Source organism: Pleurodeles waltl, chromosome 8 (assembly GCF_031143425.1).
Source record: "Pleurodeles waltl isolate 20211129_DDA chromosome 8, aPleWal1.hap1.20221129, whole genome shotgun sequence".
NCBI classification, from domain to species: domain Eukaryota; kingdom Metazoa; phylum Chordata; class Amphibia; order Caudata; family Salamandridae; genus Pleurodeles; species Pleurodeles waltl.
The window spans coordinates 1415343264-1415356629 of NC_090447.1; the positions used below are offsets into that span (position 1 = coordinate 1415343264).

Genomic DNA, 13366 nt, shown 5'->3' on the forward strand with positions numbered 1-13366 from the left:
GCAGAAAATGATGCTTGTCAAATACCTCCACATCACTGACCGGCACAAAAGGTTGTCCTAGCCACATGGAAAATCTCACTTGAGTAAATAAAATGGGAAACCCCTTTGTGGTGGGTTAACAATCTTCAACAAGCTAAGGCCCTTTAGGGCTTCAGAGCTTGAGACGGACTAGGAATTTCATCTCTGTATGGGACTACTAGGATTATCAGCTCTGTATGGGAATGACTAGGAATATCAGCTCTGTATGGGACTGACTAGGAATATCTGCTCTGTATGGGACTGGAAAGGAATGAAATCTCTGGGGAACATAGTTAAGTCTAACACTTTGAAATCGTTTGAGGGCATGCAAACGGACTTGGTCTAGCGTGCTCCCAGTTGAATACTTACAATAATGCTTTACACTTATGTTGTATCTAATACTCAGTGCAGATTTAATCCACTGTAGGTGAAACTAACCATGTCTCTCTTACCTGCACCTTGCCATATCTTAACCAGGTGCTAATCTCTAGTAATGAATACACCTGATACTTTTCCCTGATTGAAAGAGGAACAAGATGTAGTTCCCTGGAAGATATAGATTGGAGCTGGCATACTTATGGCCCCACTGGAATCCGCTATATCAGTAGATTTTTGCCTGATTCAATTTATACGCCTCCATCATATTTATATACCCCTCCTGCATCTTTAGCGTATGAATAGAAGCCCTGACACCATATGGATTAGATGTAGGACCGAGCAGGGAGACTTGTTGCATGCAATTTCGAGATGTAGGGTTTTTCGACCCTGCTGGAAAACATCAAAGACTCGATTGGTGCGATTGCAGCTTGCCCTATTGATTTAACCCCCAAAACTGCACTGTTCAGTTTTGTAGATGACGAGACTTGCACAAATCCTGAAAAAATCCCCCGCTTCCGGGGCTTGTAACTGGAAAGAGAGGCATATCCTACCATTCGCTGACAACCCGCCCCAGCAAGTGTTACAAAGTGGAAAGCCAATGTGGACATGTGCTGTGTGCGGGAGAGCCCAATGTACGAAGCGCAAGGGTGCCCCCTGAAGCCCACCAAAATATGGGAACACCTGCTGCAGCACAGAAGCAGTGCTGTAGTATAATGATACTATTAAGTAATGCGGTTGCTGGTTTTTGTTCTCATAACACATTATTGAGGGTCGTGTGAGGAATTATAATGATGGGATACGTAGACTGCTGCGTTTGAAACAGGGATAGTCTGGTGTATAACAGACCGAGCTGTAAATGTTTCAATTTCAACCTTAATAAATAAATGCCAACAGAAAGAATGTTTTAAAAATGTGTGAAGGAAACTTGCTTTTGCAGATTTTTATCTCCAAGGGAGCAATATTTTTTCTCTTGGAAAACACCCTTCTCTTATGGCCTCCCTAAATATGAGGTGCTGCCAACCTAAAACTGTACTTGTTCTTAACTTTTACGGGCCCAAATATCTGTTCCCTTCTAGGGAACGCTCCCGCCCACTAGGGTTAGGTGAACACCCACAAACGTGTGAGTTTTTTTTTACAGCTTGTCCTTCCCAGACCTAAGAATGTCCTGAATGCTGTTGCTAATCTAAAACTTGCGACAGTGACGTCTCTGGCAGGATCTCTGCATTCAGAAGTATATTATAAGGATCTAAAATGTCAATTTGGATTTCCATAGTATGTTCTTAAATTCAAACTTCGGTGCAAAAACGCGCCGAGAATCGTCCCATTTAAGAGAAGCTGAAGTGTTTTGTTATTTTGGTAATGTTACCGTTATTTATTTGTGCCCATTTTCATTAAAAAAAATCCTGATGTTTCTTTTTATTCACAAATGCGATGTTTAGGAAAATTGGTTTTACTTATCTCTGATTACATATTTGTGTTCTTCAGGCTTTACAGAGCAATTTGAAGTACTCTCTTTTACCCAGACGCCTGATTATCAGCAAGAGGTTAGCGCAGTGCCTGCATCCAGCCCTCCCCAGTGGAGTCCATTTAAAAGCGCTCGAGACCTATGAAATCATCTTTAAAATCATCGGCACAAGATGGCTAGCCAAGGATTTATTCCTCTACAGGTAAAACCGTTTTTCGAAAGCTTGTGTTTTTTCAGTTTAGTGCAGTATGCATTGTTGGAGTTACTTACTCACTTCTCTTATTTCACCTCAAAGTTCTGGGCTGTTCCCGCTGTTGTCAAATGCAGCCATGTCGGTGAGGCCTGTTCTACTGGGCCTCTACGAGACCTACTTTCTTCCTCTCCAGAAGTCACTGCTGCCGAGTCTGCAGGCCTTCGTAACTGGACTCCTGCCTGGCTTGGAGGAGGGCTCGGAAATTTATGACAGGTAAAATGTATGCATTATAAGTGCTTACTTTAAAAAATCATTGCCTCTTGTTTGGTACTCAGGACATCTGCTACATTCAGTTTGAGGTCAAATATTGTTTTCACAACCCAGGAGGGAGGGAGAGAGAGAAATTTGATATGACCCAGCATACGTCCTCACTTAACACAAAATCAAACACGCATTTTAATGCAATGGATCACGCATTTGCTCGAGTTAGAGCTATTAGCGTTGTAAACTCCTAACCGGACTTTTCTTGCCACATAAATTGAAAGAAAAACACTGAGTGCGATCACGCTATGTAAAACTCCGCACTATTGCGCCAAACTTGAATACCAAAAAATTGAGCGAGATCGCGCTATGTAAAACCCATCGCGATTGCACTGCGTGGAAAATGAAAAGATAAAGTAGTGCAGAAATCAGGCTGAAAACATGGAGCCGCGTATGTTTTCAGTAGTTGGCCGGTGTGCTTGAGGAGGGCTAAGCACCGGAAAAGGCATGATGTATGCATGCCTTTCACCAATGAAATCGATCAGATTTTAAAAGGCAAGCCCACGAACCAATGAAAGTGACAGGTGTGACGTGGGCGTGGTTAAAATCCCAAAGAGAGATTACAACAGGAACAGAGAGCGCTTGTGCGCTGGACCCCAAAAAGTGTGCAGTTTCGCTAGGCCAAAGCATCCCTTTGTGACTCAGTGGACATTGTTAGATCAGTGGGGCATCCCTGTTGGAATGCACAAGCCATCACCCACCAAAGTGGCATTCTTCATCACTGGTTGATGCTTCTCGTGAGGTGGGCCCTCCAATACCCAGGGGACCCCATATGGGGCTACTTACCGGAGATCTTTTGCAATCTTTACGCCTGTTGTTAGCCATAGCCTAAGACGTTGCCCTTTTTCTGAGGGATACTTTAAGGGAAAATGATCTAAAATCCAGCATGCCCCAACTGAACACTCTATGGAGTGGCAAGATCTACCTGAAATTACCACAATAGAATGACAGTTCCTCATTTCCCAATTAGCAGGTGGATCCATATCGTCTCTCTACAAGAAACTGGTGAATAATATGCCTGATGGTTTGGTCAGACTTGGGGATAGATGGGAGAGGGATGTGAGAACCCTGCAGATATAGACTGGGGAGCAGCGTTGATGCATACAGAAGATGTGATCATTAAAGCTAGCTTGTGGCTTATTCAGCTCAAGGTACTCCATAGGGCTTACAAATAAGGCATGGTGATGGATAACACGTCTCTGAAATGCAGGAGGGAAAATGGCACCTTCCTTCACAACGTATGGAATTGCTGGGATGTACAGGGCATTGTGGAACAAAATCTTGACTCACTTTCAGCAGTGTGAGGCAAGAGAGCCCACTCGTCTGTCTAGCTAGAGAATGGAAGTGTCAGCTCCCAGACATGGGACAAGCAGTATATATGTATGGATGAGTGTAGAGGGTGGAAAGGGCATTTTCTGAGAGTAGAGACTGCACTCGAGAATTTAAGAAACTATATGGTCCATGGATAACGTATTATGAATTGGAATTAAGGACTACCTGAACACTTACCCACAATGAGAATTGAACATCCATAAAATTATATAAAAACTGTTGGGGAGAATGGACTTGCTATGAAAGATGGTTGCCGCCACCCCTCCTAAGTGTCCTATATAACACGCAAGCTAAATAATATTGTACGACGAACTGCTATGATGGACCTCTGTTCAAAAACTCCAAATATATATGAAAATAAAAATTCCATCATATAAAGTGCAGCTGGCTAAAAAACCAACTCTGGCTAAATATCCAGGGCTGTGCATGACGTGCACAGCCAGATGGCAAGCATGCAAAGCCCTCGCTAAATAGGGCAGTTTTGGAAAAGCACTACCACATGGATGATGCCAGAAATCTATGCAAAATCTGTGTGCATTGAGCCCAAATGTATCACCCAAATGCTTCTGACCCAAGCTATCATGCGTCCTTATGCATGCATATATATTCTTTTACAGGACTGACATTCTGCTTCAGCGGCTATCTTTACAAGTAGGACAAGAGGTGTTATATGGTGCTCTCTGGGGCAGTGTATTAATCAGCTCTTCCATCAGACTTCCTGCCTCACTCTTTGTCGTCAGCCACATCAATAGAGCCTTGCCTGGGAGAAAGCAGAAGTACATTCTAGGGACTGACTATAAGCTGGCGGTAAGTCTGACATGTTGTAGTTATGACTTTTACAGGCTGATTTAACAGATCTATAATAGACTTGATTTTAATGTGTTTGTGCTAACTGTTGAGGACCTTTTTTTGACTTTTTGAGGTTACAGTGCTATGGAGTTTTAAGGTGAATCTCTCAGGTCTTACTTTGAATAACAGCAGTTCCATCTTTGCTGTTCATGCCGGCTATGAGAAATATGGATGTTTGTGAATAACCCCCTTGTATTTTCTTTTTTGTGAACAATTTTATTTATTTTCTCAAGCAAAGCATGCTCAATTAATCAGTCAAAGAAATTTGTAGAGCGTGCTACTCACCTGTGAGTGTCTCAAGGCACTGGGGGTGGGGGAGGGGGAGGCGGGCCAGGGAAGGTCACTGGTCGAACAGCCAAGTCTTGAGGTTGTTTCTGAAGACTAGTAGGTCTTTGGTTTTGCAAAGGTCGGTGGGGAGGGGGTTCCAGGTTTTGGGGGCGCGAGGTAGGAGAAAGACCTGCCTCCTGTGGTGGTGTGCAGGATGTGGGGGACTGTGTATAGGGCGAGGTCGGCTGATCGGAGGTTGCGTGTGGGAGTGTGGAAGTTTACTCTTTCATTGAGGTAGGTTGGGCCGGTGTTGTGGAGGGATTTGTGTGCGTGGATGAGGATCTTGAATGTGATTCTCTTGTCTATGGGGAGCCAGTGTAGGGATTTGAGGTGTGGTGAGATGCGTTCGTGTCAGGGGAGGCCAAGGACGAGGCGCGCAGCTGTGTTCTGTATTCTTTGGAGTTTGCGTTTGAGTTTGAGTGTGGGGCCGGTGTAGAGGGCGTTGTCGTAGTCCAGTCTGCTGATGATGAGTGCGTGGGTGACTGTCTTTCTGGTTTCTGGGGGGATCCATTTGAAGGATTTTTTTAGGGTGCGGAGTGTGTGGAAGCAGGAGGAGGTTAGAGCATTGATTTGCTGTGTCATGGAGAGGGCGGGATCGAGGATGATGCTGAGGTTGCGTGCGTGGGTTGCGGGGGTGGGTGTGGGGCCTAGGGCGGTGGGCCACCAGGAGGCGTCCCATGTGGTTTTGTTGGGGCCGAAGATGATGACTTTGGTTTTGTTTGAGTTGAGCTTGAGATTGTTAGTGGTCATCCAGCTGGCGGTGTCTAGGAGAGCGGCGTTTTGGTTTTGGCGGTGGTGGGGTTGCGGGTGAGGGAGAGGATGAGTTGGGTGTCATCTGCATATGGGAGGATGGTGATTCAGTGTGCTCAGAGAATGTTGGCTAGGGGGATCATGTAGATGTTGAAGAGTGTGGGGCTGAGAGAGGACCCTTGGGGGATTCCGCAGGTGATCTTGGTAGTGTTGAAGTGGAAGGGCGGGAGGCGGACTTTCTGGGTTCAGTCGGTGAGGAAGGAGGAGAGCCAGTCTAAGGCTTTGTGGCGGATTCCTATGTTGTGGAGGCATGTGCAGAGTGTGTGGTGGCAGACGGTGTCAAAAGCTGCGGAGAGGTCTAGGAGGATGAGTGCGACGGTCTCGCCTTTGTCGACTTTGGTCCTGATGTCGTCAGTGCATGCGATGAGGGAGGTTTCTGTGCTGTGGTTCTTGCGGAACCCAGATTGTGAGGGGTCAAGGGTGTTGGTTTCTTCGAGGAAGTGGGGTAGGCGAGTGTTGACTAATTTCTCTGCAACCTTGGCGGGGAACAGGAGGAGGAAGATGGGGCGGTAGTTGGAGAGGATCTCCGGGTCGGCGTAGGTTTTATTTTTAGGAGAGCGGTAATTTCTGCGTGCTTCCAGGGGTCTGGGTAGGTGGCGGAGTCAAAAGAGGAGTTGATTATGTTGTAGAGTATGGGGGCGATGGTAGGGCTAGCTTTGTTGTAGAAGCGGTGTGGACAGGGGTCGGAGGGGGAACCGGAGTGGATGGAGTTCATGTTTTTTTTCCATTTCTTCGTGTGTGGTAGGGGTCCATGTGGATAGTGTGGTGGAGTCTTGGGGGGGTGAGTTGGGTGGGAGAGGGGTATGTGTGGTGGGTGTGTGTGATGTGAAGCTGTTGTGGATGTCCAGGATTTTGTGGAGGAAGTGGTTGGAAAGGGCGTCACATAGCGGCTGTGTGTGTGTGGGGTCTATGTTGCTGGGTTTGGGTTTGGCAAGTTTATTGATGATGGTGAAGAGTTCTTTGCTGTTTTGGGAGTTATTGTCAAGGCGTGTCTTGTAGTGAACTCTTTTAGCGGTGCGTATGAGTTGGTGATGGATGTGAATGTTGGTTTTGAGTGTGGAGAAGTTGGTTGAGGAGGGTTCTATTCTCCATATTTTCTCAGCTTGGCGGCATTTGCGCTTGGAGTCTTGGAGTTCAGGGGTGAACCATGGGGCGTTCTTGATGTTGCGGGTGGTGATGTGTCTTCTGAGGGGTGCTAGTGTGTCTGCGCAGGTAGTGATCCATTTGGAGAGGTTTTGTGCTCCTGCTTTGGGGTCGTTGGTGTGAGGGGGGGGGAGGGGGGAGTTATGGGCCAGTTGGGAGTTTAGACGTTCTGTGGGGATCTTGTCCCACATGCGGTAGGGTGTGGTGTGTTGATGGTAGTGTGTTGGGGGTTTGGTGAAGGAGAAGTAGACGCAGCGGTGGTCTGTCCAGGGGAGTTCGGTGGTGTGGGTGTAGGCTATGTGTTGGGTTGAGGTGAAGATTGCATCCAGCGTGTGTCCTGCTGAGTGGGTGGGTGCGGTGACCAGTTGTTTGAGTCCGAGGTTGTTGAGGTTGTCTATGAGGGAGGTAGTGTTGTGGTCTTGTGGGTTTTCTAAGTGAAAGTTGAAATCACTGAGGATGATGTAGTCTGTGGAGGTGAGGGCGTACCGGCTGATGCTGTCTGCGATGGTGTCGCAGAAGGCGGGGCGTGGTCCGGGTGTGACGTAGCAAATCTACGGTATGTGACAGGTCAGGATGGCATATCACAACGGTCTTTGTCATTAGTGTGTCTTCCACCAACGTGCCGTTCGAGAGCAGCCACCCAGCGGCCTTCCCACAGTCTTTTCTAAGACTTATACAGTTCAGGCGATAGTTAAGCCACTCCCATTGATCGTTAGTTTCCTAGCCTGTTGGAAGAATATGTTTAGTCCTGTTAATGGCCATCATGCCATGGGCTGCAAATATTTGTTACATTTCTTTGGGCCACCCCTTGCCTGGTATACTAACTCTTTGGGTTTGCACACAACAGTTCATGTTGCAAGCCCACTGCTCCACTAGGAGTATGTCTGTGCTCCCCCCCCTGATCACATCTATTTTGGCTACCATAAGAGCGATATTGCAAAACAACATGCTGTGCCTCTGCAAAGGCTGGTCGCACCAGATCTGATCTCCCTCTATTAATTACTAATTCTCTCAATAGTGCTTTGTACCCCTGCCCAGAAGTGTGACAGTCTTGTGCATTCCCACACTGTATGTATCAGTGTGCCTCCACAATTACATCCTGGCGCTTGCAGGTTTCAGCGGCTCATTGGAACAGCCAGGTCTTCAGTACCTTGTGGAATTCCACATGTGGGGTGATGGTCCGGACTTGCACAGGAAGGCTGTTGGATGCAAGGAGTGTGGGGAAGTGATAGAGAGGCAGAGTGTAGTCTTCTCTATGGTTGGTGGAATTTCAGGTGGTGGTTAATGTAGGTGGGTCCTTGGTTGTGTAGAGCCTTGTGTGCATGGGTCAGCAACTTCAATTGGCACCCCTTCTGCACGGGGAGCCAGTGAAACTGCCTGAGTTGTGGTTATGATGTGGGATTGTCAGGGGAGGTCGAGGATGAGTCTGGCTGCGGCGTTCTGTTTGTTCTTAAGTCTTAGTAGGAGGTGTGCAGTGATTCCGACGTAGAGGGCGTTGCCATAGTCCAGTCGACTGGAATGAAGGCCCGTGCCACTGGGCATCTCATGTGCAAGGGTAGCCACTTGAAGATCCCACGTAGCATGTGCAGAGTGAAAAAGGAGGCGGAGGAGACAACGGTAATCTGTGTTTTCAGAGTGAGCATGTTTTCCGTGATGATTTCGAGGTTTCTAGCGCCCTCAGAGGGAGTGGGTGTGGGTCCTAGTTCTGAAGGCCACCAGGAGTCGTCCCATGTGTTGCTCCTTTTGCCGAAGGTCAGAACATCAGTCTTGTCTGTGTTCAGCTGTAGGCAGTTGTCTTTCATCCAGTTGGCGATGCTTGTCATGCATCTGCAAAGAAGTTGGTCTCGGTGGTGGTGGGGTCATCGGTGAGAGGGAGGATGAGTTGAATGTCCTCTGCATAGGAGATTGTTGAGGCCGTGGGACCTGACAGTGTTGGGCAGCGGGGTCAAGTATGTGTTGAAAAGCGTAGTGCTGAGCGAAGATCCTTGGGACACTGCAGGTGATGGGTAAATAGTAGGACAGTGTGTGTCATTTAAAGAGTTGACATATGACAAGTAAACATGAATCCATATTTCTTTTTCTTTAAATATCTCCAATAATTAAGAAGCAGATTTGGTACTAGGAAGTAGCATTTGGTTGGGGAGGATATATACAATGACAAATGTATATTTCAACAGGTTTTAATACATTTATCAACAATAAGAAAAACGGCTATATGTCACCTGTCTGGGAAGTATGGAAAATTAGGTTAGAACAGTGTAAATTAGCTGTGGACAAAAGATTGGCAGAAGTTGAGTTTTGCAGTTCATACTAGTCCTTTCAGCTTAAATCATCAGATGATCCAATATTTTTATATATTCCGACTCTGACTTGCTCCAGAGCGCTTAAACAAGTCATTAATTCACAGGTCACACACACAAGATTGCAGAGAGGATATGTGTTCAGTGTAATCTGGCAGACAATTGATATCAGCCTTTATACAAAGTTAATCTTTGTTGAGTCATTAGTAGTAAGATCCTGAATAGTTCTTCACTGAAGAGCAGGTGGGGGATAGCATCTTCAGTGACAATATGAAAAAATTCAATGTATTTTGTATATAGGAAATCTATACTGCAGTCTAAAAGTGTAATTGATAAATTCGAAACTTTTGGGATGTGTGCAATATTTTGCTGGTAAGATCTGATGGAGATATAAATTAAAACCATGTTTTGATCTGTTTCCCTCAGCGAGCTAAGACACTGTTGCTATGTTGTATGTCCTTATTTCATATGAAAGTTATGAAACAAAACAATTCCTGGTTTTGAAACCAACACATATTTGTGCTCTGTGTAACAATATATACTAAATGCTTGCTAGGTTACTGTATGTGTTCTTTGCAGAAACTGGATAAGAAAATTATAAATTCATCCACCCCCCCAGCACACATACATGTATGCTTAGAAACGTAATGCACCCATTCACATACATTCTCATGATAGCAGGATACCCAGTCTTCTGAACATGTGCTCAACCAGCACTCTCTCCCCAGATTCACCTTCTGGTCTACTCTGGCGTGTCAGAAATCTAAGCATTACTGCTTTGCAAGGAGCCAGTGCTGGCCAGGCCTCTCCTTCAAGGGCCTCTACCAAGCTAAGTTTCAGTGCTAGTTGGCAGCTTCTGAAAAGGCAGAGGAAAACGACAGAAGACGAAAGACACTGGGCTGGTACAGAGGTTTGGGGAGCCTCTTTACATGCTAAAACGGAGCATGTTCTTCTACCCTTAGAGGTCTTCATCTCTTCAAAGGGCACAGGGAAGCTCTGTCCTTTGCCCAAATAAACTTACTACCCTTGTTCTAACTAGTACAGTTCTGAGGTGGAGGAGGGTGACAGTTGCACAGCACCTCCATCACTCGTTCAGTCAGCACTGATAAGCCAATCACCAAATTGATATAGTTCAAGTTGTTAGCTTTGTTGCTTACAGCGACAGCTGAAAAAGTGGCAGGGCTCCACCCATACACATTTGTGATCGGTCACCACTGATGGAACTGCTAACTTGGGGGCTTTAATCGGATACATATACTAGGCTCTTATAGCTCTCACTATTTGTCATTTTTCACACTGATCCTTGCTCTCATCATTCTTGCTAGACAGTTCTCCGTGATTATTTCTTTTGCGTTAGATTTTAAGTGCTTCTTCCTTTCCCTTATATTTTGGTGGCCCTGTTTGAAACCCAAGTGGTTGCTTGACCTCTAAATTTGGGAGGGAACCATGGGTTTAGTGAGGTGGAACTGTACCAGGGTTACAGTGATATTCCTGATGTGCCAAACATTAAAGTAATCTTTATTTTGGTTTTTGCACCCTCCTAACTAAAGTACAGATAAGCAGGTACAAGCGCCATTAATTGTTTATTTTCTGTTTTAGGACTGCTTTCTTGGCTTAACTTAGCCATTCTTGGTATGCCTCTTCATTTTCCACTCAAGCACTCTGGCCAACCCTTTCCTTGTTGATAAATGAATGAATGAAAACAGGACTTATAAAGCAACCAGCCACTCAGACTGAACATCCTTGTGCTAAGCTCACACTTATCCTGTTTACGTAGTCCGATGCAAGAGAAAGCAGTGAAGAGGTGAGGTAGATTATACCATGCCACAAATCTTCCGGAGCAGAGACCGGCCATGTTTTGAGGGTGTTCTTAAAACTGACTTCATTAGTTATTAGTCAGAGAGGACCCGGAAGTTGGTCCCAGGCTATGGCACCTAGAAAGGCAAAGGATTTTCCTCAGATTTACTTTAGTCTGAAGGGGGAGTGGGACGTGGAGTCAACAGATTGAAGTTAAATGATCTGAGAGTTGTCATAAGCCCATAATTAGATAGGTATTTTGGCCCTTGGCGTGAAAATACCTAAAAATCAAGGTGAGTGATTTGAAAAGAACTTTCTTGCGAATAGGCAGCCAGTGCAATTCTCTTAAGTGCTTTAGAAGTGGAACATTTCTTGAGAAGTCTCAGCACTAGCCTAGCTGCTTAGTTCTGGACAACCTGTATCATATGAAGAAGCTATTTGGAAACTCCTAAATAGAGGCTGTTACAGTAGTCCAGCCTTGATGTTAATAACGCAAATACTACTATTTTCCACAGCTGAAGTAGAAGGTTGAAGACATTTTGTAAAGCTTTGATCAGGGAAAAGCATGTCCCTGCCACTGACAGTAAATTATCAAATTTAACTCCTTTGTTTCTGGCCACCTCTACCGGAGGATGGAGGCACAGAGTCAGGACACCAGATTTTAGGGTAGAACAGGTTATGTTTCCCAAGTAGGAGTATTTCAGTTTCGTCTGTTACATTTTAAGTGATTATTTTCCATACAGTGAATAATGTCCATATAAAGCAGTTTTTGAAGTTCAGTTCTGACTCAAAAGAATTTTCATCCAGCGATAATATCATTTGGGTATTGTTGACATAAGAGGTAGCCAAAATAACAAACAAGCTCATTATTGATATTGGGTGGGGAATAGGGGCGGGGAGGCAGGCATCAATACGTTAAATAATGAGGTGCTGAGCAAGGAGCCTGCAGGATACCAAAATATAAGGCTTTCTCTTTAGGTGGCAAGTACCCAATAGATACTGTTTGTCTTCTGTGTGCAAGAAAAGATTTAAACCATAACCAAACATTGCGGACAATCCCAGTTTCCAAGATATGCTGAAGGTGTATTGAAGGAGAGATGGTATTGAATGCTGCTGAAAGGTCTAACAGCATTATATCCGCCATCCAACGTCATCTTTATGGTATCGGACTCCAACAAGGATGATTCTGTAGAGTGTCTTGGCCTAAAGGCAGTTTAAATGGGGTGAAGAGCCTTCGATTTTACAAAAAAGTCATCAGTTGGTCTTTACCAATTATTCTAGAATTTTTGTGAGCACAGAACGAAGCAATATGGGCTGTAAATTTGCCAGTATTGAAGGGATGGCCAGCGTGTTTTTTTTAATTTATTTTAAGGGATTTGACGACTGTCACTTTTCAGGGCTCTGGGATTACTGCCACAGGCAGTGAATTAATCAGTATATGGTCAGTGACAGGATTGTCCACTTCGGTTACCTTGTGGAGAATAGCAGGCCGGTAGGGGTCTTGCAGCGAGCCAGATTTGCAAGTCAGAGTGGCCTGTTCTGATTGTAACAGGGAAATGGACTGAAAACCAGCTAGAGAACAACTAGTAAATGCCTTCCTGAATGGCCTCTAGACTAGATATTTTTCTAAGGATGCAAGTACAGAAACAAGAATGGGCAGTGTAGGAAGTTGGCTCTGTATGCACTATTTCAAAGTAAGGAATAGTATGCACAGAGTCCAAGGGTTCCCCTTAGAGGTAAGATAGTGGCAAAAAGAGATAATACTAATGCTCTATTTTGTGGTAGTGTGGTCGAGCAGTAGGCTTATCAAAGGAGTAGTGTTAAGCATTTGTTGTACATACACACACAGGCAATAAATGAGGAACACACACTCAGAGACTATTCCAGGCCAATAGGTTTTTGTATAGAAAAATATATTTTCTTAGTTTATTTTAAGAACCACAGGTTGAAATTCTACATGTAATACGTTGCATGAAAGGTATTGCAGGTAAGTACTTTAGGAACTTTGAATAATCACAATAGCATATATACTTTTCAAATAAAACACATATAGCTATTTTAAAACTAGACAGTGCAATTTTCACAGTTCCTAGGGGAGGTAAGTAATTGTTAGTTCTTGCAGGTAAATAAACCACCTACGGGGTTCAAGTTTGGGTCCAAGGTAGCCCACCGTTGGGGGTTCAGAGCAACCCCAAAGTTACCACACCAGCAGCTCAGGGCCGGTCAGGTGCAGAGTTCAAAGTGGTGCCCAAAACACATAGGCTTCAATGGAGAAGGGGGTGCCCCAGTTCCAGTCTGCCAGCAGGTAAGTACCAGCGTCTTCGGAGGGCAGACCAGGGGGGACACAAGTCCACACAGAAAGTACACCCTCAGCAGCGCGTGGGCGGCCGGGTGCAGTGTGCAAACAAGCGCCAGGTTTGTAATAGGAATCAA

The 13366-nt window shown here is 45.2% G+C and overlaps 1 protein-coding gene across 1 annotated transcript in view; it reads left to right on the forward strand.

Annotated features, from left to right (window-relative positions):
* DOP1B (DOP1 leucine zipper like protein B) overlaps nucleotides 1-13366 on the forward strand; it is a 604399-nt gene that overhangs the window by 145634 nt on the left and 445399 nt on the right. Inside the window, exons 3-5 of the mRNA XM_069202530.1 lie at nucleotides 1882-2063; nucleotides 2157-2327; nucleotides 4325-4514. Of these exons, the coding sequence (XP_069058631.1) occupies nucleotides 1882-2063; nucleotides 2157-2327; nucleotides 4325-4514 (543 nt within the window). The remainder of the gene's footprint in view (nucleotides 1-1881; nucleotides 2064-2156; nucleotides 2328-4324; nucleotides 4515-13366) is intronic.